We start from the raw sequence: 27214 nt of genomic DNA, 5'->3' as shown, positions 1-27214 counted from the left end.
CTTCAGAAAAGTGTTGGCTTTCCTCCAATATGCTTCATCTCGTGGATGGTAACAAAACAAGGACAGAACCAGCGGTGTTAGGAGCTTTTGATTTCTGTATGGACTCTGGTTGACGACAGAGCACGTGGTCCGTGCATTTCGGCGATTATTTTCTGCTGTTGTCTTAACTCCCTCCCCAGTAAATAATAATGATACCCTAGACAACCATCACCTCTGCGCTACTCTGCAACCCCTATCCATCCATTTTTCTTTCTCTCTCATCTTCAAGATCAATGCGACGATTATTGGCATGAGATGGCTCCTCTTTTCTCCAAGCGACTAAGTTGCTTCTATTGCGGCAAGCGCTCCGCGCAGTCCGACGGAGGCCCTATCCGCAAATGGCGCTGCAACCACTGCGAAGCCATCAATTATCTGGATGAGGTATGTCTCTTTTTCGATCTACAAGCTCAACAGCGCGCTGATTATATTGCTGTTTCAGAAAGGTGAAATCACGGACCCCCCCGCCGCGGAAACAAACCCGACAGTGTACGGCCCAGGAGCATCGAATCAGACCCTCGAGACGACCGACTTTAAAGCATCCGGATTGTTTTGTGCACAATGTATTCGCAACCAGCACCTATTCACGAGCGCGCTTGCTTCTTACTTTCCATCGACCGATGATCCGAACTACACTGCCTACGAAAGGGAATACCCACAGTTTCGCCGGAGTATGGAGGAACGATACCCCCAGGTTTGCGCGAGATGTGAGCCGCGTGTGAGAGATCGCATCCGTCAGACAGGCTATGAGGCGAAATCGGATCATTTGAGGCGCATGATGGATAGAAGCAAGGCCGGAAGGGTAGCAAGGCAGGCGCGTAACCGGAACTGGAGGAGTGTACTCGTTTTTGCGGGAGCCATCGGTTACTGGAGCAGCGTTGCTGGACAACTTGGCTGGGATATGCTGGAGTCTTTGAAGGCTGGTGATAAAATGTCTCAGGATACAGATGAACCGTTGTCACCGTCTATGGCGTCATGCGTTCAGCAAACGATACAAGACTGGCGTCTTCCAAGCCAGTGCTCAGTCGATTTTTCACCATATGCCGGTCTAGCTCTTATTGCGGGAATCCTCTCTATCTGGTGGAATCCGAAATTGCGACTGAAGATCGAGGGAAGAGGCGGTCGGTTCGTTGGGTTAGGAGAATACTACCAGGTCCAGCTCATTGTCATGGTGGCGCGATGCGCCTTTTGGGCTGTCCTCAAGGATCCTTCGTCCAGTGGCCTGCAGCCGACTCTGCCGCCAGCCCTGCATTTGTTCATGGTTTTCTTCACGGTCTTGGTAAGTGGTTCTATCTCCATTGATCTTGCGATATGCTAACAGGACTCGCGCAGTCTGTTGCGATTTCTCGACGCGTCGTTCGATATGACACTCGTCCATTGGTCTCATGGAATGAAATTACGCCAGATGCGACGCCTGATCAAAGAATAGAAACAGCCTCTGTGCAATCGACTGGTAACAAATCGGCATCCAAGCTTCCCAATACGCAACTCGGGCAGACTCCCCAACGCTTCCCGCTTGAAAAGCTAGCCATCCCTCGTCTTTCTCCGGAGAAAGAGTCGGCCATCCCTACTCCTCCCCCAGAGGTAGATGATATGGATTGGACCCCGTCTGGTCCATCTGTCCAGCATGAACTCCGACCAACAATCAGTGTTCATGAAAGAGATCAAAAATCGGTACTCGATGGACCGTTGCCATTCTATGGATCGCTACCTGCTGCCCCGAAACCTCCGGCATGGAATCTTCGCAGTCAACCTGCGAAGCCTAAGCCTATTGAGCAAGTGGTTGAGCGCAACCCATTCCACCGTACCCCAGCACAACCTCCTCGCCCGTGGGAGCGTAACCCAGGCCGTCTTGATCCTGTTTTTGCGCCTCCGAAATTCTTCCCAATGAGTGACCATTCCGCGTCAACAGGACTCGAAAGTCTTTTCGACCAAGCTTTCACCATCAAAACACCGGAAGATGAGGGTAAAGAAGATTGGCAGCACCAACAGCATCATCGGCAGCATCAGCAACAGCAAAGTCACCAGGCGCCACAGAACAACTCTCGACCGCCGGTCAATGTACAGGGCTTTCTTGTTTTCCAATATCTTCGGTTAGGATTGCTCTTAATGTCTCTCCTTGCCTGGACCCTTTCACAGAATGGTGTTCTCTCGGTGCCCGGAAACTATGTCGAAGTCGCCTCCTTGGGAAGCGCAAGTCTCCTTGCTGGATTTGCTTTATTGGACGTGCTCAAGCAGCCCATTGTGTATTGGAATGGCATGGAAATCCTTGTCTACTTCGCTGAACTGGCGGCAGCGGTTCATCTAGGAGGAAACCTTCCACATGTTTCGTTTGAGAGAGAATATTTCGATCGATATGGAAGGCTCCTCTTGGTTTTCATGGCTGCACAGGAAGCACTTGGTTTGCTATCGCTTTATCGCGCGATTTTTGCGCATGCAGCTCATGCTCGAGAAAGACCAGCCGGCCAGCAGATGAGTCAATCGAACCAAGACACATTCAATAGCTCGTCCATAGGATATGAGAGGTCGCCTGCTGGCATCGTATCGCAACCACAGAATTCTCTTTCGTCCGTGCCTCCTCTTTCTTTCTCATCAACTGCCGCCGGCTCCAGCTTCTCAACTCAATCACCCGAACCACACTATCAATTACCGCCGCAATCCACCTTTGGCCAGCAGGGGTTCTTCAACAACGACAATAACAATCATAGCTTCACCCTGGGTAGCCTTAAGGACAACGAGTCCGAAGTTGATCCGTTCGAGCACGACTCAGATACCGAAACCACCATGACAGCTACTACGAACGCTACGAATGCTACCATCCGCAACATCCGATATGGAGGAAGTGCGAGTAGCAATGACTTTTACTATCCGAAACGTGCTGATGTTGGCTCCGGAATTGGTGGCCTCAGTCTTGACGATAAGCCCATGCGGCGGATGACCCGGAGCCAGACGAAGCAGCGGACGGGAGGCCTCGGAGGGGATCCTTATTCTCGGAGATATTCTACGCGTCGCTAAAGTGATCCTTTCATCTTTCGATCCTTTCCAGCATTGTTTATGTCCGTTTGCCAAACCCTTTTCTTTTTTTTTTTCCTTGGATCAAGGTGTCAGGTGCTATTTTTCGGCTCTAGTCTTTCCTGATCTCATTCTGGTCTAACAATGTCTATTCTTTTTTTTTTTTTTTGTGATGGTGCTCGCGAAACTTGCATTGCATATCCACAGATGGGGAAATCTTACTGTTTTTGGCTTATTGTTTCATTGCTTGTTTATCAGAACACCTGCTGTCTGGGGGTTTACTTGTTGTGTACATAACGGATTTAGAATATACGACTTCTATGGCTGAATGAGAAACGAATATACATACTATACTGGACTTTCGAATTAGCAAGGTTTGATACCTGTTAACGCGTTGAGTTCCCCTAGTTCGACAACGTTTCAGATTACTCGTCGTGATTCAATGTTCTTTTTTCATCCCATGAAGTTGATCAGTTTATTTTCCGAGCTCGCAAATTCTGCCTAGTAAACCGCTGGTATCCCAGAGATAGTCAAACAACCATAGGGGGAACTACCACAGTATAGGTAGAACCACTGTAGACTGCATCAGGCCTTACATCTTCCAAAGCTAAATCGGTTTGGAGAGCTGCGTGTTCAGCTCCGTCAGAATTCGCAACAAAGTCCAAACCCAAGCTACGGCTTTCCACGTATCTGTGACAGCCTAAGATTGATGTGACTTCATTGGAGGGTTGAAGTCTACCTTCAATGATTTGATGTTGATAACTGAATATGCCCTTGAGGGCGAATGCTATTCACTCTCTAATAGTTAAAATGTTGTATTGACATTGTCCCAGAGACATGGGCATGGCCAATAAACTCAATAACAGCCCAAATTCCTCCCAAGAAACATCGCAAGTTCTCGTACGAGATTAGAACCCATAGCCGGACTTACCCGGCCAAGGGCCTCATGCAAATCTTCTAACTGGAGTTCGTGCAGTTTGCGGCCATTAAGTGCTTCACGCACTTGGCGAGCCTGCTCGGATGCGACGGTCTCATCTGGTGAGACCGAGATGTGGCTTTCGATTATCGCGCCATGTTTGCAGCGGAGGAATGCGCGTGTCTATCGACGTCAGTTCGATTATTCTTATTTGTATGATGGTACTACTCACATAAAAAGGGAGAGAGGGTGGCAGTGGTGGTCTCTCCCGGGGATCTTCTTCGATAGGGTATGTTGAAAAGGTGAACTGCGGTGTTTGGATGTATTTCCAATCCAGCGACTATAAAAAATGTTAATGTTGCTCAATGTATTATGTGCAGCCTTTTCACTCACACGCAGCTCGTCAATTCCCTTCTTGATATCAGGCTCTTCAGCCTGATCCTCTCCTACAGCCCCCGCAACCCAATCGTGACCCGCGTGTAGCTCCAAATCATTTGCGTGAGCCCGCGTAGCCCGAGGGACAGCCTCGGAACTGACATTATATAATTGTGCAAACTCCTCCATGATGATCTCAATTGTCCCCTGGATTGAAAATGGCATAAGAGCATCGGCAAACATCGTCGAGACATTCGCAACCGGCGACCGAACACTTTCAACGCCCTTAGCTTTGATATAGTTCCGCGCGGGTGACCGTAAGAACGAGCCAAGATCCGCAATGTTTGGAGAATCCAACAGGCAAGTTCCGTGATGCAGGGCTCGGTTCCTGGTCAACTTGAACGCTGAACCAGAGATCTTCCTTGGTGTAGCTGGATCAAAACCAGTTGGATTCCCGCCCATTAACTGCTGCAGCTCCTGCGGCAGCGACATGACTATGTCATGGCGATCATTGACACCGGTATTCGTTGCCCCGATACGATGCAGAGCGCGCACTACCATCTCCGCATGCTTGTTGCGTGTAAACGTCGTTCGCGGTGAAATGACACTGTAGTTCAGATTCCCTTCATCATGATACACTGCGCCCCCACCGGACCTTCGTCGAACATATAGCACGTCTTCGCCATTCTGATTGATCCCTTCTGGATCCTTCACCCGGTCATTTTGAATCGCGCGCAGGTTGGTTTCGAGCCATGGGTTCTGGTTGCGTCCGATAACGACGCAGGGGCGGTTTATGTAGAGGAAAAGGATACTCGAGTCTGCAGGAGCATTTTCAAGGAGGAAATGTTCAATAGAGAGGTTCACGTAGGGGTCTGAGGAGAGCGATTGGTATATTTGGTGTTTTGAGGCGTCGCGACTGGCGAGTTGGGCGAATTGGTTGGATGGAAAGGAGGAATTGCGCCGGATGAAGTTGGTTGACAAGCTACCGCACCGAAAGCTCGAGGACAGCAGACATGGTCCTCGTCGTAGGAGTAGCATTGGGAGAAGTCAGTCAAATAAGAATGTCTGTTCGGCGACAAATGATGTTACCGGATTTGGCATCATCGAAAGATCTCCGATCATCGGGGCGCTAAGCCCAGATAGGAAGTGACTGGGGGTGAGTCGAAAAATTGCCTGAGAGTCAGTCCATTTTATCATCCTCTCTTTCCTTGTCTGGCTTTCAATTGCACAACGCTGCGAGTTTGTTTTTCAGCTAGTCACGGGACTTTGCATTTCATTGTCGCATTTCTCTTCGGCTTCTTTGTTCTGAAAGCATCCTGCAACCAACTTCTTGAGATACCCCGCCAACCGTAACTAAGACTACAGTCACACTCACCATGTCGACGTGGGGAGAGTATTTCCGGGTTACGACGTACGTCTTCTAAGTCTCTACTAAATAAAGCGAAAACTAACTGGTTTGACACAGCTATGGCGAATCCCACTGCCGCTCTGTCGGCTGCATCGTCGACGGCTGCCCCCCAGGCATGCAACTCACAGAAGACGACATCCAGCCCCAAATGACCCGCCGACGCCCCGGCCAGAGCGCGCTGACGACCCCGCGAAACGAAAAGGACCGCGTCGAGATTCAGTCGGGAACGGAATTCGGAGTCACCCTGGGAACACCGATTGGCATGATGGTCCGCAACGAGGACCAGAGACCCAAGGACTACGGCGGCAGCACGATGGATCTGTACCCTCGCCCCAGCCATGCGGATCTGACTTACCTCGAAAAGTACGGTGTCAAAGCTAGCAGTGGTGGTGGCCGTAGCAGTGCCCGTGAGACAATTGGTCGTGTTGCCGCCGGTGCTATCGCGGAGAAGTACTTGCGTCTTTCGCACGGCGTTGAGATTGTGTCGTTCGTCTCCTCTGTCGGCAATGAGCACCTCGTCCCCCCGACCTCCGAGCACCCCACCGCCTCCACGAACCCCGAATTCCTCAACCTCTTGGAAACCATTGACCGCCAGACCGTCGACTCCTTCGCGCCCACCCGCTGCCCCAGCGAAGAAGCCGCCGCACGCATGACCAAGGTCATCGAGAAATATCGCGACAACCACGACAGCATCGGTGGCACAGTCACCTGCGTTATCCGCAACGTCCCCATCGGCCTTGGCGAGCCCTGCTTCGACAAGCTCGAGGCCAAGCTCGGACACGCCATGCTTTCCATTCCCGCGACCAAGGGCTTCGAAATCGGCTCTGGCTTCGGCGGTTGCGAAGTTCCCGGCTCGATTCACAACGACCCCTTCGTCGCCTCTGAGGTTGAGTCCCGCACCGGCACTGCCACCACTACCAAGCAGCGCCTGACAACCCGCACCAACAACTCCGGCGGTATCCAGGGTGGTATTTCGAACGGCGCATCGATCTACTTCCGCGTCGCGTTCAAGCCTCCCGCGACTATCGGGCAGGCGCAGGAAACCGCGCAGTACGATCTGACTACTGGTGTGTTGGAGGCCAAGGGTAGACATGACCCGTGCGTTGTGCCGAGAGCTGTTCCCATTGTTGAGGCTATGGCTTCGTTGGTTGTCATTGATGCGTTGATGGCGCAGTATTCGAGGGAGAATGCACGGAGTTTGCTGCCGCCGTTGCCGAAGGATATTCCTACTCGTCCTTAGGTCTGGGTTTTGAGGTGATTAGTATGAGGATATCACGTTTTCTCGGGTTTCGTTTCAGGGTTATTGATAGATGCATTTTGTATTGAAAAATGGTCATGTGAATATGAATGGATGAGCATTGAAGTCAAGTATCACCACAGCATACCGGACCAACAAGTAGTAACAAATATCATTATTCATGACTTCATACATACACGGGTCAAGTCATTTAATCATGCAACATAAACATAAGAAGCAAAAACCACCAAAAACCGAAAGGGATATCGAACACCAAAAGAAAATGAGAGCCAAATGCACAGCCTTAACCAAGACCCGGGACCAAGAAACCAAAACCAAAAGCCAACCAAAATCCTGCAGGGCAAAGAAACTAAAGTTACGTAGTCACAGTCCTATAACTGGTACCTGTACCCCCACTATTGACCCTGGACGCAGACGCAGTAGTCGTAGATACACTCTCCAAATCACCTGGCATCGCATTGACAACCCGTAATTGCTCCTTGGGAACGGTGAAAGTAACCTGGACACGACGACCTTCAGCGGCTGCTTCAATATCCCAGTCTTCTTCTTCACTTTGGAAATTCTCCTTATTGGTAGGATCGAGCATGGCATCCGATTTGCCACCTTCATGCGATGTCCGAGAGGTAGGGCTAACACCCCAATCTTCAGCGCCTTGTTTGCGACGGAAGAGCTCTGCAGAAGCACTGACTGCTCGTCTTGGAGGGACAATTTCCTGATCTGGCTCCTGGAAAGAAACCCTCTTAGATTCAAGAACGGTCTTTCTGCGATCAAGACCTGAGGCTAACGGAGCAGCATGGTTCTTGTCATCGCTTGATGAATGCTTATCCGACATAGTCCATTTCCTGGGTCCCGACAAGACGCGTCGCACGTTCCCGAACCACTCGGCGGCTTTTGGTCCTTTTGGTCGGGATGAGGTCGCAGCAACTTTGGTGGGGAGTTCGAGAGGAGAGACAGACTCTGATTCTGGCTCTGGCTCGAGCGCTGCCACGCCGTCCACGAGACTCTCCTGTTCGCGGAGTAGGTGCTCTCCTTCTGCTTGCTTCTGTGACTGGGAGGTATACGCTGTGGAATAGGAGTCAGATGAGTATCGTTTGTCCGAGGAAGCGGAAGCGGTTTCCTTGCTGTGGGTGGATGCCACGGCTGATGTGTTCGGGGACTGTCCGTTGTTTGGAATAGACGTGGGATTGTAGAAAAGGGTAGCTCGAGATCTCCGAACATTACCCAGTCTCATCGTTCCAGGCACATTCGACTGGCTTGATTGTGGTCGATCTCTCGTTGAGGAAGCTGGAGTACCAGTGCTGCCATCGTCTAGTCCGAATCTGGCCAAGAACGCATTCTCTTCAAATACTGCGCGAGTATTTTCCTGCGTCCGCTCAGCGTGGGTGGTCTGTGGTGTCAGAAAGGGTGCTTCTATGTGGGGATCTGGTATGTCAATCCCTCCGAGAAGACCCATTTGCGGGCCAGTCGAATTGGGGTCACGCGCGATAAGGTTGTCAGAAGCATCAGCCTCATCTTCTTCCCGCTCATCTATCGGATGGATATTCCTAGCGGGATTGCTCCCTGAGAAGCGGTAGGAAAGTCTGTTTTGTCGATTGTTCTTTGTCGAGCTCAAGCCATCCAACAATAGCCCCGTCATCTCAGACCTGGCAGCGTCCTCTTCCTCAGGCTGTTTGGATCTCCCATTGCCTTTGTTGCTGGCCCATGGGTAGCTTCGATCGGAATTGAGTGAGGGCCTGTGAATGCTACTGGCCATTTCGGGATCATCCCGGCCCCAGAAATGGGATCGCTGCGCGCCCAATGCCAGCTTCCGAAGTTCACTGTTCCTTTTTCGACGCCAGCGGAATCGTCGCGAGTACTTCCAAACCATCCACCCGATCAGACACAGGACGATTACTCCAACAGGAACCCCCACTCCGATTCCTACCTTGGCCGCCTTGGAAAGAGAGCCGGGGTCCTGCGATACACTGTTGGCAGCCAGCCAGTTAGGGTTTGTATACGAAGTAGCCCAGCTATTGGAGGTCACGTTGTAGAAGTAAACCTGGGAATTCGTAGATCGTTTGGACATCTGCGAGATGCGATAACCACCAGAAATCATCATCACACCTCCTGGAAGCATTTCAGTGCCATGCCCGTAGATTCCAGAATCATCACCCAGGAATGAGCCTTCCAAAGAAGGTACTTGCCAGGTCCATGGGCCGTAACCCCCGTATTTCGAGCCAATTTCCAGGATCGCTAATTGAGGGCGCGCGGGAATACTCGTATTTCCCACCCAGCCTCCGACGACAATCACTTTGCCACCATCAGGGGAGAGAACAGCTGTGTGGCCAGATCGTGGCTCGATAATACCCTCCTTTGTATCTCGGACGGCGAGCTCTGATTTGGCACTGGGTGGACTCCCGTCTATGGCGACAAAGTTCCAACTGTCATGTGGCAGAGAGTATACGGCAAGCTCGGACATATTGAGAAAGGCCTGCTCTGTCTGTCCTCCAATGAACAGGAAATCTTGTTGCCGTAGCATCTTGCCATCGGCGGTAGCAATATATGCCGGTAATAACGGGGTAATGGACAATCCAGCCTCTGCGATTGGTGGTGCGTGCTCACCGGCAGATTCGAAGAGATACGACGTCTCGCTATCTGTTGTTGGATCCAACAGCGTCATGTCATGGGAGTAATCCGCTGCGGCAACCCAATCGGTGTTGGTTTCGTTGCTCCACGGGCACATGCCACCAAAGGTGTAGACAGCACTGTCTGTCGTATCAGTGATCTCGTAGGCAAATCCAGCTGCGAGGTAATTAGGTCCGTATGTATGTTTGTGTTTCTTATCAACGGAGAGTCTTTCCCAAGTCCCATTCCCAATTGTGTTGTCCGGATCGGGCGTGAACTGCCACACCACACCTGGATCTGAGACATTTTGGCAATTTCCCGTGTACACCTTGATAATCCCATGGTCGTCGATTACCGGAACAAATGCAGTGGTATGATCGTCCTCGCGAAATGGCGCCTGGTCCAGAAGCGTGGTGTAACTGGGATTAGCCGCATCGACTTCCTGGGAGATATTCAACGACAGGAACGCGGTCCTCGTTTGGTCTTGACCATCAAAACCGCCAGTTAGCAGTATATAAGCTAGCGAGTCATTGTGCGATGGTGAAACGAAGACGCGGGAGGGAGTGTATGGGATCGCTGTCGCGGAAACCGGGTGGAGAAGCCGGAGTAGCGCGAATGGGAGGGCTAAGATGGAGACGATTTTCATTCTTGGGCGGTGGTTCTGCATTTTGGTGAGGACATGGAGACTGTTGTGGTGTGGATCGCGGACGGAAAGCAATGCATCTAGCAGTTGGGGTGATCTGATGTTGTCGCGATGGAGTAAAAGTGGAAGGTGCGGTTGAGGGCCTCGTGGGGGTCCACGGGCAGGTAGCGACAGTTCTCAACCAGTATGCTATCCAGCGTGAGTATAAAACTGTACAAAAAGTATTGGTTAAGATAGTAAGAGAAGAGATGAAGAGAAGATGTCTAGAAGAGGAAGAGGAAGATGTATGAGGAAGGCGGCAGCGGCAGTCCGTCACAGTTGCATCGAGTCTGGTCAATCATTCCCAATAAGGCAGTCAATCCAAAACCGAGGAATTGGCAGCTAGAACTACAAGCTTTCTAGCCGTGTACTTGTACTCTGTATACTGTGAGCGTAAAAACTGTTCTGTATGTTCAAATTGAATGGTGGTGGTCTAGCGCTTCTAGTGGTAAACAATGGTTGCGCGGGCAACTTGTGATATTGGCTATGATAACGCACTGAGGGATCACAATGGGTTACAAATCTAGCAGTTTCTAAATTTTGTATATTGATACTATAGATTCAAGAAATAGAATAGAAGCTGTCAACAAATTTTGACTCAGAAACATTCATTGCATGCGCATACTTATCAGATCTTGACAGCATTCATGTGGAGATTGGAATGTTTCAGCACAGACATTTTCCGACTCGCATCAAATACGGTCAGAGTAAGATGATCAGATTATTAGAGGAAGAGTAATCAAATTAACACTACTGCGTTTGTCCTCCTGCAGCCTGGTTAATGCCAAGTGAGTCGACATTAATGAATGCTACTATGATAAAATGCACGGATGCCAACGAAGTATACAGATATCAATGCTTTATACAAGTAAGCTGTGTTATACGGATAGTGGCATATATAGCTCAACTACGAAGTCATAGTATTAGAAGCAAAACCGGAACTCCGGACAGAAAATGATTGACCAAGTATGTAGACAGCCCGAATAGGCAAACAAGCAATATCGATTCCATTCCACTGTATACATCTGAACCGGGATCTCCTCTACAACGAGCGGGGAAAGTTCGGAAACCGTTGGACGACAACGCTTGGCACCACTGCTACACGCAGAAATAGAATCTCTATGTTTTTTTTTTGTTTGGGGAGGGGGGGGGGGTTACTTTACTTTTACAAAACGAATAGATTGAATGTCCCTTTCGGTCGACCTGCATTAGAAGAAGACATTTCCTCGGTTATGCTTTGATGATGACCCTGCAAGCATCCTTGTCCGCCCACTAAACGTATAGCAAGTACCAGTACAACTAGGCCAAGAAACCGGTTGGCGCATGCCAAACTAAACCTGCGCTGAACATTTGATCATGTTCCAGGCGGCATGCCATGGCATGCCATGAAAAGTTATGTCAGACAAGATCGTAAGTCTCCTCGTTTGATAACGTTTATCCTCGGACTGGGAGATATATGATGACAGACTTCGGAGCCGTGGTTCGAGCAAAACATGACGAACAGTGGTCGAGCTGCATCTACCATGAGTGGCAGTAGAGTACTCTGGAAAATGGCCGTATATACACGGCAGCCTAAGAACCGTGGATGCATGCCCAATGAGGGCAGTGATGATTGTTGGACAATGGATTATCAGACAGCGTGTAAGGAAAACATTGGACCGGATCAATTGCCACCGGTCCAGAAGTCATACAAAAATGTATAGTTTGGAGATACTTTGGATACTCGGTTGGGCGTGAATGACGTCGATAACTGTGAGATAGCACGGACGGATATATTGCCGTATAGTGGTGGTTAGTATAGAATGATGGAGAATAGAGAGAATGAGAAAGCGATACAGTAGTAATAGAATATTCACCTAGCAGTGTAATTGCATAAAGATAGACAGTTCTGTTCTGTTCGAAGGATTTTTAGCAATATCCCGTCGTAGCGCGGGCGTCTATGCAGAGACCCTGTCGAGATCCAGAGCATTCGATAGAGTTGGGGCATCCATGGATTGGATTGCCACTGCACATGTTCATACTTAGAGATACATTTAGAAAGCAGAATATAGAATGTAAGATAGAGACGAGATATATGAATATAGCCTAATATAGAATAGGTTCTCTAATCATCATCACTCTACTCTGTACAAGTACATACTTGTAGTGTTCGTAATCCTATCTGTATCCGTCCGTAACAGATACTCCACTCACCTGATCTCCGCCGTGCCCAGTCCGATCGCTGCCTTTCCTTCTCTTGCCTCCAGACCACTGCCTACCTCACCACCAGATATCTTTCTTCTTTTCTCCTTCATTTCCTGTTTCTCATTTCATTTCTTCTTTTTACTTCTGCACTCGGTACATTTCCTTACTTCTCTACAATCCCCCCCCGAGTGCTTCTGACCGCCTCTCAATCCGCCCTCCCTGAACCCCCCCCACATATCCTCATTTTTTATAATCTTCTAGTTCCGTCTGGACTCGTCCCCTATTTCCGCTTCTTGTCCGTCCGTGCTTCCTTCTATTCGTTTTCTTATTTTCCCGGTGTTTCTATACATATCTCCGCTCTCGCCCTCCTTTCGATTGACTGACCGCCGTCAATTCTTCGGCTTTCTTCCACTACCAACCACGACCTACCTCACCTCGACAACAACCACTTCAGCTTCGACACGTTCACTTTTCGATCTTCGCTCCAATAGATCCTTTCCATTCCTTCTCCTCTTCGATCCGCTCCGATAATTCCTTTAAATTCTTCTTCTCCACTTACTCCGCCATCGGCGCTCCTGGGCTGTAGCAGGTCTATCTCCGGGATCCCGATTCCTCTCTTCCGCTCTTACGGCCCCCTCTCTGCCTTCCTCCTATATCCAGATATAATCTGTACACAGTTGCAAGGTGTTGCATGGTCCTCTCTGGCCTCTTTGAGGATTCTAAGTAATGCCGACTCACTCGTGCGGATCATCAGAGCTTTTCACCGGCTCACCTTAGACCCAGTAAATCTTCCATTCATTCAGTGGAAAGACGGGGGTTGAACAAGGAAAGGCGTGAAGACAAGAGAAAACTAGTAAACAAGAAGAAAGAATATTTCAAAAAAGAAAGGAATTGGAAGGAAACTGCGACACTCCGTGGTCGAAAATGTCGGATCACCAGCACCAGCCGCCTTCCATTGTCGGTCCGGATCTGGTGCTTCGAAATGGTTACAACACTACGGCTCCTGCGACTACAGACCATTATTCCCGACGCGATTCTCTCGAGTCCGCCGAACTGGCCGAGGGTCCATCGCCGCTTCCTTCGTCATCAGATACCGCAGAGCCCAACAAGCAGGTCATCACCAAGCCGCCTTCTGCAAAACTTCCCAGCGATAACGGGGAATCTCAACCCCCTCTCCGCCATCCTTACTATAACCTATACTCCGCCAGTACTTCTCGCAATTCTTCCGCTCGCACTTCCACCAGTTCTCTGCAGGCCTTGAATGAGGACACCGTCGTCGATGCTCGCTCTAATCGGCGCCCGGCTATGTCCCGACGAACGTCTGGCTTGAGCCAATCCGAGACTCCTGCCCCGGAATACCCCGTTTATCCCGACCAGTCTTATGCGTCCCTCCAGACTCAGGTGCACCCCACCTACCAGCCTCCTTTACTGCGTTCGCGACCTCAACAGACCCATCATGATATCCGTTCTCGCCTAGCCCAGTCTCGTGCCGCCCGCACCGCTGGTAATACCCCTTTGTCAAGCCCTGGACTGTTCTCTTTCAAAAGCCCTCGTCCTGTTTCGTCAACTCCTGTCGCAACCGATAATGGTACCCGCGTCAGTAGTCCATATCTCCATCCAACCCAACTCCAACCGCCACCCAAAGAGTGAGATCTTTCCATACTTAAAACAAAGCCCATTATTCGAATTAATGCTGACCATCTTAACCATCAGGACCCACACGGTTGAAGTCGACCGTGATCTCGTGACAGGCAACAAAGTGATCAATGAATACGAGATTCTCGCGGAACTGGGACGTGGTGAACATGGCAAGGTTAAACTAGGTCGGCATGTAACAACCCGGAAAAAGGTGGCCATCAAGATCGTTCAACGGTACACCAAACGCCGTCGCTTGGGTAAACTCGGAAGCCCCGAGGATAAAGTGAAGAAGGAAGTCGCCATCTTGAAGAAGGCACGCCATCCCAATATCGTTGGTCTGCTCGAGGTCATCGATGATCCGAACCGCCAAAAGGTGTATATAGTTCTTGAATATGTCGAGAATGGTGAGATCATTTGGCGTCGACGCGGTCTGCGAGAGATCGTGCACGTCGACAAGATCCGTTTGGAACGGGAAAAGTCCGGTATTGACGATTCGCCCTCGTTTCTCGAAGAGAGCCGCCAGTATATCCGAACCGCCCAGCATCTTCGTCGACAACGGGAAAAGGCACGCGAACGCCGTCAAGCACTGGCGGAATACGCTCAACAGGGCCCCATCCCCGCCTGGAGTTTGGAACACGGTGCGGAGTCGGAGGATGAGGAGGACGGCGATGAGGAAGCTGCCAACGGTTTAGCGATCGCCCGTACGTCCAGTCGCTCTATCATGAGCAGTAACAATGACGACTCTCCAAGTCCCTCTTTCTCTTCAGCCTGTGACCCCGCATTAAATGCGGTCGAAGGTAGTATGTACGGGCCCTATGCAGAGATCACTCCGCCCCGTCCGTTTGAACGGCGTTTCAGCACGGCGTCTAGCAGTTTTGGTTATGCACCGTCGGAGCCGGAATGGTTCGCAGAGGACGATGAAATGTCATACGTGCCCTGTTTGACCATCAACGAAGCGCGCCATGCCTTCCGTGACTCTGTTCTCGGTTTGGAGTATCTCCATTATCAGGGCATTATCCATCGTGACATTAAGCCGGCGAACTTGCTTCTTACCAAGGACCATCGGGTTAAAATTTCAGATTTTGGTGTCTCCTATCTTGGGCACCCGATGCGGGACGAGGAAGAAGAAGAGCAGACCGAGATAAACGGTACCGAAGTTGACGACGTGCGAGAATTATCCAAGACCGTGGGTACACCGGCGTTCTACGCGCCTGAGCTCTGCTACACTGGTGATGATTTCTTGGATCAAGTGGGCAGTGTGCCCAAGATCACCGGTGCAATCGACGTGTGGTCGCTTGGCGTGACCTTGTACGGGATGGTCTTTGGCCGTCTACCATTCGTCTCAGATGATGAGTACAGCATGTTCCAAACTATTGTGAAGAAAGAGGTTTACATTCCTCGAAAGCGTCTGAAGCCGGTAGAGGACGATCCCGGCACGTTTAGCCAATGGCCCAAGTCGCTCAGCAGCGAGAAACGACAACAACATGAGATTGCATACGAAGATATCGACGATGAACTGTACGATCTACTCAAGCGCCTCCTGACCAAGGACCCCATCAAGCGGATCACTTTGAAAGAAATCAAGCATCACCCATGGGTGCTGCATGGCCTTCCCAACCCTCGCGGCTGGGTGGAAGACACAGATCCGAACTATCAGAGCAAAGGCAAGCGGATTGAAGTCTCCAGCGAAGAGGTGACATCAGCCGTCAGCAAAGTTCCCATCATCAAAAGGGTGCAAGAAAAGATGAGCAAATGGGGCAACTATCTCACAGGACGGAAAGACAAGGACAAGGACAGTCGCAAGCGCACTTCGACCACGGACAGCCTTACCAGCACGAGTAATAGCAGCAGCACTTCCCTGGGGAAGTATCTTTGGAACAACACGAGCCGTCAACCCAGCCCGCGCGTGGAAGAGGATTGGTCCGCTCGGCCCTCGCGACAAGGCAAGGAGGAACACCCGCTCTCGCGGAGCGTCGCTGCCAGTCCCATCGGTCGAGAAAACCAGACATCCTACTTCGTGATGCAGGATTCGCGATCTGATCCCAGTCTTCCGCAGACGCAGACCACTGCTCCGAGACCAGATGTTCTGGAGCGCGCTACGTCGACAGCATCTACCGCTGATTCAATCAAAACGGTTACACCGTCAGACCCGGAGACAGCTCTTTGGACAGCACAATCTCCCCACCCGGCGACTCCTAATCTTGTCGAAACACTCGGAACCAGCAGTATTGGTGGCCTATTTGGTGGTGCAAGCCGCCGACTTGCTCGGGGCCTTCAAACGGGCGATTGGCGCCCAGAAAAGACGGTGGCAGCCGAGGAAGCAGGTGGAGTAGCAGGGGACCGGCGCTCGGAACCTAGCCTCGCCCTCAGCGTCGCTTCAGCGGTCGGCCAAATGCAAAATTCTGGCTTGTGGAAGGGAGCAAGTTCTCCGTCGTCGCGAACTCAGAGCCCACACTCCTCGCACACGGTTCATCGGCGCAACCGATCTCAGCAGCTTCCAGCCCGACCTTCAGCGGAGTCATTCGCCCTAACCCGAGAAGCGTTATTGCGCCAGCGACAGCCAGAAAATGTACCAAGCTCAGGTCTCGCCAAAACAGTTGAAGATGAATCGTGCTCCAACGAGCCTCTACGTCACTTACGAGAAGTTCCGACGCCCTCGAAGACTGCAGAGCTTTTGACAGAGAACACGCCTACGGATGCCCCAAGCAATGGGCTTACCACGTCGCCACCGTCGGCCGCGACCATCTCGTCGTCCTCTGCCGATGAGTACAATAGTGGCATGTCCCACAGTGAGTCTTATCCCAGTATCCCATCTGTCGTCTCCGGAGCATCTTCGTTTTCGATAGATGGGCTGTACGACGGAACCCAGGACTTTGGGGACTGTGAACCCGTCGCTCAGATTCCGTCTATGCTTCGCACTGGCGAAACCGTCAAAGCGCCGCAACCAATCTCCGATTTACAGACAGAAGATGATGAAGCTCGGTATTACTGCGACAATGAAGAGGAAGACTCGGACGACTCGGACGACGAAGTGCTCATTATTGGCAAGAAGAAGCCGCCGCCACATAAGCCAATCATTCCCGGCAGCAAGGCGTCGTAAATTTTGTTTCGGGCTATCTATGCAAAATTCTCTTTATGTGCCGCCGACGAACGGATGCTCTCCCGAAAGAGAGCACTCAAAAGCCTTTCTTTCATTCATCTTCTTTCAAAGCTTCGACCTTTTGTGGTTTTTCTACATTGATTTAATGGGGTCTTGTTTCTTCAGCGAGCATCCGGTTTGATGCGTTTTTCTTTTTCTACGGGTTTGCGGTCATTGAAATTGCACCAAAAAAGGGCTCATTTCATCACGAGTTTTCTTTCCGTCAATTGTTTTGTCAGGCATATGAGACCATTTCACGATACTGAGTCACTGCGCTGGCAGTGTTATAGAGATTTCAGGATGGTGAGGTGTTGCGGAGTTGGTTTGAGGGCATTGTCACTGTTGCTGCCATGCACACACACACTATACATGATTGACTGTACATATATTGGCGGCTTTGCTTCGACTTTTTTCTGTTATGGAGTTGGATATGGTTGTCTCTATGCTTTCTGGGATGGCGTTCTATGGAATTGGTTCATATATAGTGTTGACTGGAGGGAAGGGTGTGACAACCCTGGAATGAGTACAGCGCAGGACACGAGATTAGACAATTGGTTATTTGATGATTATATTCAACTCGTTTCTAGTATTTCTAGTAGTATGTACACTGTAGTATTCCCGGAAAGTGCTTATCAGACCTGAGCCGTTGTGTGGGGCGAGTGGGGCATCACATCATCGCGGGATCTTGTTACCCTGCTAGTATGTACCTTAATCCATACACCACGATCCCTCTCCTCTACAGTGAGATATAACAGAAAATAATAAATAATTCTCCGTCTTATGGTCATCTGATACCCCTGCTACAATCATCACATGCAGGTACGGACACGCCCGATTAAACCACCGAGTATCAGACTCTAATACCAAGCATTGCAGTGAATGTAACCCGCCCCAACCAAACCAGACTCGCTGATCCGTCTGTCATGACGTGCACGGTGGACTCGTTCCCTCCTGCCAGGGGGGCTTACGTCCCGTCTCGCTGGGTTATATAGTCCCTGGAAGACCCAGGGGCGCGATCGAAATGCTGGATATATTCTAAGGCACAACCATGAGGAGTCTGGCGAGAACAAGTGCCCTTTTAGGGACCTTTGTCGCGCGTTTATCTGGGCGCCAAAATAAGGAGAGTCATGGAGGTGGTGAGGTTTTTCTGAGTGTGAATACAGACGCTAGGCAGGGGAATGTGTCGAGTCCGTTGCTTTATGGGGCGATGTTTGAGGTACCTCCCATTCCCTATATCATTTCCTTTCAATTCAGCTCTACTGACAAGATAGGAAATGGATCACTCCGGCGACGGCGGAATCCATGGCCAACTCCTCCGCAACAACGGCTTCCAAGGCTCCGATCCCGACCTAACAGCCTACAAACCCATTGGCGATGTGAATCTCTCCGTTGACCCTCTCCATCCTGTCAGTGACGCCATAAACGCGTCCCTACGGGTAACCATTCCCAATGATGTGAGCGGATTTGTGGGTTTTGCGAACACGGGATACGCAGGTGTTCCCGTTACAAACGCTACGTATCAGAACTCGTTCTGGATGATGGGGGAGTACAATGGGACTGTGACAGTTCAGCTGGTTGGATCAAGCAGTGGCGATGTCTTTGTGACGCATAATTTGAGTGTAGAGAGTTCAGAAAAAGAGTTTAGGAGGTTTGAGACGAGCTTCAATTCGACGAGGGCTGCAGAGGATGGGGATAATGAGTGGAGGCTGTTGTTCGATTGTGCGGTTGTTAATGGGAGCTTCCTAAACATTGGATTGGTGGAATTGTTTCCACCGACGTATAAGGGGAGGTATGCACTGCAATATATTTAGCAAGACTTGGGACGAGTGACTGACTGTCTAGGGCTAATGGCTTGCGCGATGATGTTGCCAAGTTCCTGGAGGCGAGTAAGCCTACATTTTTGCGCATGCCGGGGGGCAATAACATGTATGTTCGTCCTAGTTTTGTCTCAACAGCGGCTAATATATGCAGCGAGGGCCTTTCGATTCCTAAGCGATGGATTTGGAATAATACCATTGGCCCTACAGTTGAGCGGCCTGGACGAGATGGTAGTCCCTTATCCAATGGTCTTGGATGGCTATTGATAACTCTGCTACAGGTAATTGGTTCTATCCCAATACGGATGCCCTAGGTCTCGACGAATACATGTGGTGGTGCGAAGACATGAACATGACGGCCGTGCTGGCTGTTTGGGACGGCAAGTCGTATGGCGGTATTGTCTCCGGACCGGACTTGGGGCCTTTTGTTGATGATATCATGAACGAACTTGAGGTATGTCTATCGTCCACCGCGTCAAATATAGTATACTAAATCGGTAGTACCTCCTCGGCCCCCCTAACTCCACCTGGGGCAGTCTTCGCGCAAAGAACGGCCGCAAAGACCCCTGGCCTCTACAATACCTCGAAATCGGCAACGAAGACGACTTCACAGGCGGCTGCGAGACCTATCCCGATCGCTTCACCCAGATCTACAACGCCATCAACTCGACATACCCCGATCTCAGCATCATCATCTCGACGGGTGTGCAAAACTGTATACCGTCACCATTACCACCGGGCGTCATGATCGACCTTCACTACTACCAGTCACCGGATCCGCTCGTTGGTTTATTCAACCAGTTTGATAATTTCCCCCGCGATCGACCGATTATCGTTGGAGAATGGGGATGTCGCAACACGACTGCTGAACGAGGACAGTTCTGGGGATTTGTGCAGGGGAGTTGCGCTGAAGCGGTGCATATGATTGGATTTGAGAGGAATAGCGATATTGTCAAGATGACAGCTTATGCGCCGTTGTTGCAGAATTTCGCGTTTACGCAGTGGTCGGTATGTATGCCCTGTCTCCTCATTTTGGAATCGGATAATTAACGACGACAGCCAACTCTCTTCGGTTTCTCCTCAAACCCAAACTCCTTGACTCCGTCGACATCATATTTCGTTCAGCAGATGTTCGCCGGCAACAAAGGAACCTCAATCCTTCCCGTCGACTCAACCACTGGTTTCGGACCAGTATACTGGGTCGCATCGCGGAACGAGACAGCCGTCCAACTGAAACTCGCCAATTACGGCGCGGACAACCAGACTGTCATCGCAAATATCCCGGACACGAGATCAGGTACTCTGGAGATATTGGCAGGACCGCAATTTGCGGGGAATAAGCCGGGGGATGTTAATATCGTGCCGAGAAGAGAGAGGATTGTGAGTGAGGGAGGAACGGGTAATTATACAGTGGAGATGCCGGCATGGGGAGTTGCGGTCTTGGCTGTTGAGTGACTGCTTTGGTTTGTATGTTTGTATATTGATGCTTCATTGTATAAAGGAGTTTTAATGTACTTTAGTAATGGCGAGGAGGAGGGGATTAATCTAGTGCATATTGAGTGTCAATCAATCCCCGACTTGTTTATACGAAACGTGATATAGGGCAGAGTACTCCACTGTATAAATAGAGGGTGTCGGACAACAATGGATATACTGTTTTTTCTTCCTTCTACAGGCGCATTCGTTCCTAGTATAGCAATATGCATTTATTGCCCCTCCTCTCGCTCTCGGCCTTAACTGCCGCGGCCCTCACTTACCGCGGCGCCGACATCTCCTCTCTTCTCGTCGAAGAGGACGCAGGCAAGACCTACAAAAACGCCAATGGCGAGACACAAGCACTAGAGACAATCCTGGCGAAAAATGGCGTGAACTCGGTCCGACAGCGGATATGGGTGAACCCGAGCGACGGATCGTACGATCTGGACTATAACGTGGAGTTGGCCAAGAGAGTCAAGGATGCGGAGATGGGTGTTTATTTGGACTTGCATTTGAGCGATACATGGGCGGATCCGTCTGATCAGGTATGTTTCCTCTTCCTATAAGACGATAGTGGCTGATGATCGAAGACAACCCCCTCCGGCTGGTCAACAACAGATATCAACACCCTCGCCTGGCAAGTTTACAACTACACGCTAGACGTCTGCAACACCTTCGCCAGCAAAAACCTCGACATCGAGATAATCTCCATCGGTAACGAAATCCGCAACGGCCTTCTCTGGCCACTTGGAAAGACTGAGAGCAGTGATGGCTACTACAACATCGCGCAGATCCTGCACTCAGGTGCGTGGGGCGTGAAGGATTCCGATCTCAGCACAACGCCGAAGATCATGTTCCATCTTGATAACGGGTGGGATTGGGATTCGCAGAAGTATTTCTATGATAGTGTGCTGGCCAACGATAGCGCGTTGGAGTCGAGTGATTTTGATTTGATTGGGGTGTCCTATTACCCGTTTTACAACGCGGACGCGACGTTGTCGGCTTTGCAGAGCAGTCTGAAGAATCTGCAGTCATCGTACAACAAAGATGTGGTGGTTGTTGAGACGGATTGGCCCGTCACATGCTCAAACCCGGAGTATGATTTCCCATCGGATGTATCGTCGATTGCGTTCTCTGTTGATGGGCAACGGTCGTTTTTGGAGAAATTGGCTAACACAATCTCCACTGCCGGAGGTGTGGGATTTTACTACTGGGAACCGGCGTGGATTGAGAACGCTGGATTAGGATCAAGTTGCGAGGATAATCTCATGGTGGAGCAGAAAGGACAAGTTAGGGGGAGTGTGAGTGCTTTTGGAGATCTGTGATTGCCATACAGAGTGACAGAACCCTGTCCCTGGCAGTGTGGCTGTGGTCCGGGGAGAGTTTCGTCAGGCTGATTTCAGGGCCGGAAATGGAAAGTTCGTGTTTGATATAAATAAACGTGAGACGGATATTTTTATCTGTCAGATTCTTGTCCAGGGGTATGACACTATCTAGTCTGTAGAGAAAGTCTGACATGGTACAAAGTACGGAGTATAGAGCTGTGGATATCGTGGAGAGTACTGGATGGAGAGTCTGGATAAACCCCAATAGTCCAATGTCAAAGTGTAATAATTTCCCGTCTCCTTACAGAGTACTCTCATATAATTTCCAGAATGGGATCCTGAACAGTATGTAGTTGTATGCAACTCACGTGCATCGGTGTCAACTCCCACTTGGATAACTTCATTTCAACCTCACCTCTTCCTGTCACTCTGTTTCCTCCTGTTGCACTTGCTCCAGGATATTAAATCAGCATTCTGAAACCAAGATACTGCTCAATCAGGTAACTTTCCGTCTGGCATCTGCGTTTTTTCTATTTTTTGCACATTTGAACAGCATTTGTGTGTGCGTATCTGTGGAGCGCCGCTGACTTGCGCCACGAGGCTGATTCCAAGGTTCACTCCGACTTCGTTCTCACTATCTGACTAGCATATTCGTCGTCACCGTCAGCCTACATACTTGTGCTCTGCGAATGGGATTCCCTCCTTCCGTCTCCTCGTCTCTCCCCCCTTCGTGTATTGGGATCGCGTCGGCCTGTTCCTTTTCAAAGATCCCCGCTACCGCTGTTTCTATTACTGCTCTCTTGCATTTCGCATCGCCATGACTTCTCACGACGACCCCCGGGTTAAAAGCCGCAGCCCCTCGCCTCATCCTCATCCATATCTCGATCCCAATACCAACCCCAACGTCCAAAACACCGGCGCGTCGGGCACTAATTCCTACAACTACTCCGCTGGTTATCTTGCGGCCCCTCACGGCCTTCCACAGTCCTTCGAAACCAGCCTCCTCAATCAGTTGGAACAGTCTTCGTCGCCCAATATGCCCATCTCTTCAGAGGAGAATTTCTCCAATCTTCTTAATTCCAACCAAGCAGATTTCGACTTTTCCCTCTACCAGAACCCCGCCAGTCCGAGTAGTACTACCGCTCCCGAATATGACTCGTCCTTGCTGCTCGATCCCCAGCTTAACCAACAGTCCCGACCGTCTAGCCAGTCAATCAATCCCGCCGATTTGGTCAGTCCCATTTCTTCGCCCCAGGACACCACGCACCAGCACTCCCCGGGCCCCATGTCGCCTCCAAGCTCCGCAGGGCCGTATTATACCCCGCAGCATTCGCGCCATACATCCTTGGATCCGTCCACCGCTGCGTTTCTGACCACGGGACATTCCAATTCGGACTGGCAGTCTATGATGGGCAGCGCGGCGTTTCAGGGTCATCGTCGTGCGCCGTCTGAGGTGTCCGATGTCTCGTCCGTTGCGCCTTCGCCTTACATGTCGCAGCACGAATCTTTTGACGGCGTGGAGAACAACCCGTCCCCGTTGCTGGCGCCCCAGAACGACCCCGCCTACGATAACCTGGGAATCGAGTCTTTCACGCTGTCCGACCAGCAGCACCCGCAACAGCTTCAAGGCTTCAGTCCCGCTCACAGTCCGTATCTGTCTCCGCAACTGATGCCCCAGCAAGGACCGGAGATGATACCTAATATCCCTTACGTCTCTGCCCCAGCCGATAACAACAACAATGCACAATATCCTAACCCTCCTACCGATATGTATGGCAACGCAGATGCGTTTCCAAACTTGCAAGTGCCGGGAGATATTGGTCAAGCATCGCAGATGGCCCCGCCGTCGATCAATGTCGAGTTTGCTCCTCCTTCGAGGGATCCTACTGTTACAGTTTCAAAGTCGACGGACATTGACTCTTTGAGTCCGCCAGCACGTTAGTCTCTATCGCGTTCTATCTTATGAGTCATGCTAATTTTGTTCCAGGCCGTATTCGCAGTGTTTCCGACCCATACACGCGCACAGCACCACGACCCCGATCTCCATCGGCCGCAAGTAGCTTGGCTCCTTCGACTCCTGGTCGATCTTTATCGCCATTTGACCCTGTCACCTTCAACCAGTCTCTGAGCAACCCTAGTTCCCGGGAGCCATCACCGGCCCGGTCCAGTCGCCGGCAGTCAACATCCTCCATTGAACGCAACTACATTCTGGATCTGGCCGATCCGCAACGGCCTGGAGCCACTTCCAACGACCGTGGACGGACACAGAAACATCCGGCAACTTTCCAATGCCACTTGTGCCCGAAGCGGTTCACACGAGCCTACAACCTGCGCTCTCACCTACGCACTCATACCGACGAAAGACCCTTTGTCTGCACCGTCTGCGGCAAAGCCTTCGCACGCCAACACGATCGCAAACGACACGAAGGCCTCCACTCCGGCGAAAAGAAATTCGTCTGTCGCGGCGACCTCTCCCGAGGCGGCCACTGGGGCTGCGGCCGCCGTTTCGCTCGCGCCGACGCCCTAGGCCGCCACTTCCGCTCCGAAGCCGGCCGTCTCTGCATCAAACCCTTACTCGACGAAGAATCTTCAGAGCGCGAACGCGTCCTCGTGAGCCATCAGCAACACCAGCAAACCGGCCATCTGCAACCCATCCCCCCGCCCCTCATGGTCCCTGACATGAACGGCCCGCACACGGGTAACTTTGTCCTCCCCGCCGCGCTTCTGGCGCAGTACCCCGCCCTGCAGACACTGCAGTGGGATCAGATCCCTTCTGGGGCAGAGGACGCCGGTGATATCGGGGGCCGGAACAGCTTTGACGCGAGTTCGGGGGGCGAGTTCGGGTACGAGGATGATGAGTCTGGGCTGAGCAGCGTGTCTGGGATGAGTGGAGGGTATCCTAACCAGGGAAATATGTATAACCAGGGACAGATGTTCTAAGACTGGTCTGACTGAGTTATGACTGACATAACCTTACCTGGATGTTGATGTTGATGTCGCGTTGATTGATTGATTCGGTTCCAATGATAGAAGGATATCTGGCGTTGAGTATGGTTGACAGCTGTGACTTTGTTTCCTGTCGCTTTGCACTTTGGTTTTATTTTCTTTTGTTGCCTTACGTGTCATGATGAATGTCCACTACATACACATACCCCTTGAGTATGGATGGACTCCATACTCGATTTATACCCTGTTGTCAGGTAGTAGCCTGTTTTAGTTCGGTTGCATGAAAGCATGATTTACTTTCAGCTAGGCGCCGTTGAGACCTTGCATAAATAAAGCTTCATTCGAGTAACACCTGCCTGAGTAAAGACTATCTACTGCTTACCACACTCGATCAACTTCCCAACCGCCCCAATCCATCTCCCCCCAAACTTCTCCTCACTAAACCGAACCGCCGATCTCCTCGCCCTCTCCCGCATAGCAACCTTTTCCTCTCTAGGAAGTGCAAGCGCGGCCTCAAACGACGCCGCAAACTCATCCTCCGCAGTCGCCCGGAATCCCGTCGCTCCGTCTCCGAGATCGATCACGATATCCTCCCTAGGACCACCGGAGTCATGTACCACGCTGATCAGACCGGCGGCTTGGTACTCGACGACGCAGATGCCAAAGTGCTCGTTCCACATAGCGTTTACGCCGATGGAAGCGGTACCCAGGTGCGAGAGGATGGTGGGCCAGGGTGCATCGCAGAGAAAGGTGGTGGAGTCGCGGATGCGGAGCTCGTGGGCTAGGAGGCGGAGGTTGTAGATGTGGGTTTCGTCAGGGGAGGAGTGGCGGACGGAGCCGATTAGGACAAGGCGGGGTTGGATGTTGTGGGGGTTATTGTCCTTGAGGTTGTTGAGGAAGCGAGCGAATGAGCGCAGGACGAGGGGGTGGTTCTTTTCAGGGCGAAATTGCGCGATATAGAGGATTATGGGTTCGCGGGTGGGTTCCGTATCTGCGTTGACGGTGATGCTTGACAGTAGTTCCGAGACGGCTGTTGGAGGAAAGATGACTGTTGGGTCGCGGTGGGTTTGCTTGGTACGTGATGGTCCCCAGATGGTGCGGATGTGTGCTGCTGTCCATGAAGAATTACACATGACAACGTCCACATGGCCTCCGACCCAGCCGTACAGACGCGCGAATGCAAGCCAGTACCTCCGCTTGAGCTGGCCCCGCAGTCCCTTGCCCGCGCCGGCATTGACGCCCTTGAGACCAGTCTCGTCGTCCAATGATCCAAGCATATCGGTCGAAATGGTGGGGTAATGGACATATGCACCTGTAGGGACGGATGGGAAGAGCATTTTGCTGAATGCGAGAGTGAATGCGTAGCCCATGGTGTCAATGAATATGTCCGGAACGAGAAGGTTGAATGCGTTGTAGGCAGTAACCAACGAACCCAGCGACTGGCCCAAAAGCGTCATGTAGGGGTACATGCTGGGCACGACATATCTGCGCGTTGTAAGGTAGAGCAAGACCACTGTTGGTGCATGCAGTTGGATGTTGAACCGGTTCTGCATCTGATCAATACCCTAGCCTACCATTTGTTTGGTAGAGTAACAACATACTTCGACCCTCTCCAATAGCGCCGTCTTGGTAACTTCGTGATCACCCGTGTATACCACGCAAATCGCCTTGGGCCATCGTTTCTGCGTCGCTCTCAGAGCTTCCCAGAGAACACGTTCTCCTCCGCCACCTGCGTTGCTGAACGATGTCAGAGGGCAACTTCCCATCTCATAACACAAGCAAGGCATACCAGAATGGATGAAAGAACCCGATAATCCCATTCCAGCATTCATCTCTCTTCTTCTCTTGGCCGTTGTTGTGATTATTGCCAGCTGTCCCTACACTAGACGTATCGACCTTCTCCCAGTCCTCATCTTCCGCCTGAGTCGTGGACGGTGACGACTTCTCAACCCCTCTAGCTTGAAACTCTTCCTCCTCAGCTCGCACCCGTGAGATAATATACTCCCTGCGCGATCTGGTTCTCTTCCGAATGAACCATCCCACTCCGCGCAAGCCCAAGCGCAGGAAGCTCAAGGGGATCGTGGGGAGGATGACGGACGTCGCTGCGAGGGTGAGGAGGGTGATCAAGATGTTTATCAAAAGTGCCATGATGATTTAGGACATAGTAGAAGTAATGCTGTTTTGTGCTTCTCCGAAGGGAGGGGTGTTGAGCGTTGTCAATCCGAGTTGGCAGATGATTGACGGCGCTATCGATAAGTGGTATTACGGTATGTATGGTATGACGTGTAATATACAAGTCACATGACTGCAGCATCACTTGCTATGTACTGGATGTTGGCACCACCAAACACCTAATACGACGTCTCATCCGCTTTAAATCACTAATCTCATAAAACCT

General features: G+C 51.0%; 9 protein-coding genes across 9 annotated transcripts; 6 read left to right on the top strand and 3 right to left on the bottom strand.

Moving 5' to 3' along the window:
• Window positions 1-294: 294 nt before the first annotated feature.
• Window positions 295-3051, top strand: ACHE_11156A (uncharacterized protein; the record flags this gene model as incomplete). The annotated part of the gene is made up of 3 exons (XM_043275694.1): window positions 295-420; window positions 479-1315; window positions 1369-3051. The coding sequence occupies 3 exons, from the start codon at window positions 295-297 to the stop codon at window positions 3049-3051; spliced, it is 2646 nt and encodes an 881-aa protein (XP_043132276.1).
• An 853-nt stretch (window positions 3052-3904) lies between these two features.
• On the bottom strand, window positions 3905-5377 carry AIM22 (putative lipoate--protein ligase; the record flags this gene model as incomplete). The annotated part of the gene is made up of 3 exons (XM_043275693.1): window positions 3905-4147; window positions 4197-4304; window positions 4358-5377. 3 exons carry the CDS (start codon window positions 5375-5377, stop codon window positions 3905-3907), a joined length of 1371 nt encoding a protein of 456 aa, XP_043132275.1.
• Window positions 5378-5715: 338 nt separating this feature from the next.
• On the top strand, window positions 5716-6987 carry ARO2 (bifunctional chorismate synthase/riboflavin reductase [NAD(P)H] ARO2; the record flags this gene model as incomplete). Its single annotated transcript, XM_043275692.1, has 2 exons — window positions 5716-5750; window positions 5805-6987. 2 exons carry the CDS (start codon window positions 5716-5718, stop codon window positions 6985-6987), a joined length of 1218 nt encoding a protein of 405 aa, XP_043132274.1.
• A 373-nt stretch (window positions 6988-7360) lies between these two features.
• Window positions 7361-10276, bottom strand: ACHE_11153S (uncharacterized protein; the record flags this gene model as incomplete). Its single annotated transcript, XM_043275691.1, has 1 exon — window positions 7361-10276. One exon carries the CDS (start codon window positions 10274-10276, stop codon window positions 7361-7363), a length of 2916 nt encoding a protein of 971 aa, XP_043132273.1.
• Window positions 10277-13399: 3123 nt separating this feature from the next.
• ACHE_11152A (putative serine/threonine protein kinase) lies at window positions 13400-17213 on the top strand (the record flags this gene model as incomplete). Its single annotated transcript, XM_043275690.1, has 2 exons — window positions 13400-14121; window positions 14189-17213. 2 exons carry the CDS (start codon window positions 13400-13402, stop codon window positions 17211-17213), a joined length of 3747 nt encoding a protein of 1248 aa, XP_043132272.1.
• A 1087-nt stretch (window positions 17214-18300) lies between these two features.
• ACHE_11151A (uncharacterized protein) lies at window positions 18301-20524 on the top strand (the record flags this gene model as incomplete). The annotated part of the gene is made up of 7 exons (XM_043275689.1): window positions 18301-18468; window positions 18524-19041; window positions 19095-19178; window positions 19224-19300; window positions 19351-19523; window positions 19571-20077; window positions 20129-20524. The coding sequence occupies 7 exons, from the start codon at window positions 18301-18303 to the stop codon at window positions 20522-20524; spliced, it is 1923 nt and encodes a 640-aa protein (XP_043132271.1).
• Window positions 20525-20769: 245 nt separating this feature from the next.
• On the top strand, window positions 20770-21870 carry ACHE_11150A (uncharacterized protein; the record flags this gene model as incomplete). Its single annotated transcript, XM_043275688.1, has 2 exons — window positions 20770-21090; window positions 21136-21870. The coding sequence occupies 2 exons, from the start codon at window positions 20770-20772 to the stop codon at window positions 21868-21870; spliced, it is 1056 nt and encodes a 351-aa protein (XP_043132270.1).
• Window positions 21871-22687: 817 nt separating this feature from the next.
• On the top strand, window positions 22688-24810 carry crzA (putative C2H2 transcription factor Crz1; the record flags this gene model as incomplete). The annotated part of the gene is made up of 2 exons (XM_043275686.1): window positions 22688-23807; window positions 23858-24810. The coding sequence occupies 2 exons, from the start codon at window positions 22688-22690 to the stop codon at window positions 24808-24810; spliced, it is 2073 nt and encodes a 690-aa protein (XP_043132269.1).
• Window positions 24811-25187: 377 nt separating this feature from the next.
• On the bottom strand, window positions 25188-26964 carry ALG11 (alpha-1,2-mannosyltransferase ALG11; the record flags this gene model as incomplete). The annotated part of the gene is made up of 3 exons (XM_043275685.1): window positions 25188-26363; window positions 26418-26553; window positions 26606-26964. The coding sequence occupies 3 exons, from the start codon at window positions 26962-26964 to the stop codon at window positions 25188-25190; spliced, it is 1671 nt and encodes a 556-aa protein (XP_043132268.1).
• Between the last annotated feature and the right edge of the window lie 250 nt (window positions 26965-27214).

This window comes from Aspergillus chevalieri, chromosome 1 (genome assembly GCF_016861735.1).
Source record: "Aspergillus chevalieri M1 DNA, chromosome 1, nearly complete sequence".
NCBI classification, from domain to species: domain Eukaryota; kingdom Fungi; phylum Ascomycota; class Eurotiomycetes; order Eurotiales; family Aspergillaceae; genus Aspergillus; species Aspergillus chevalieri.
Note: the sequence above shows the minus strand (reverse complement) of the source record. Positions and strands in the feature narration are given on the sequence as shown.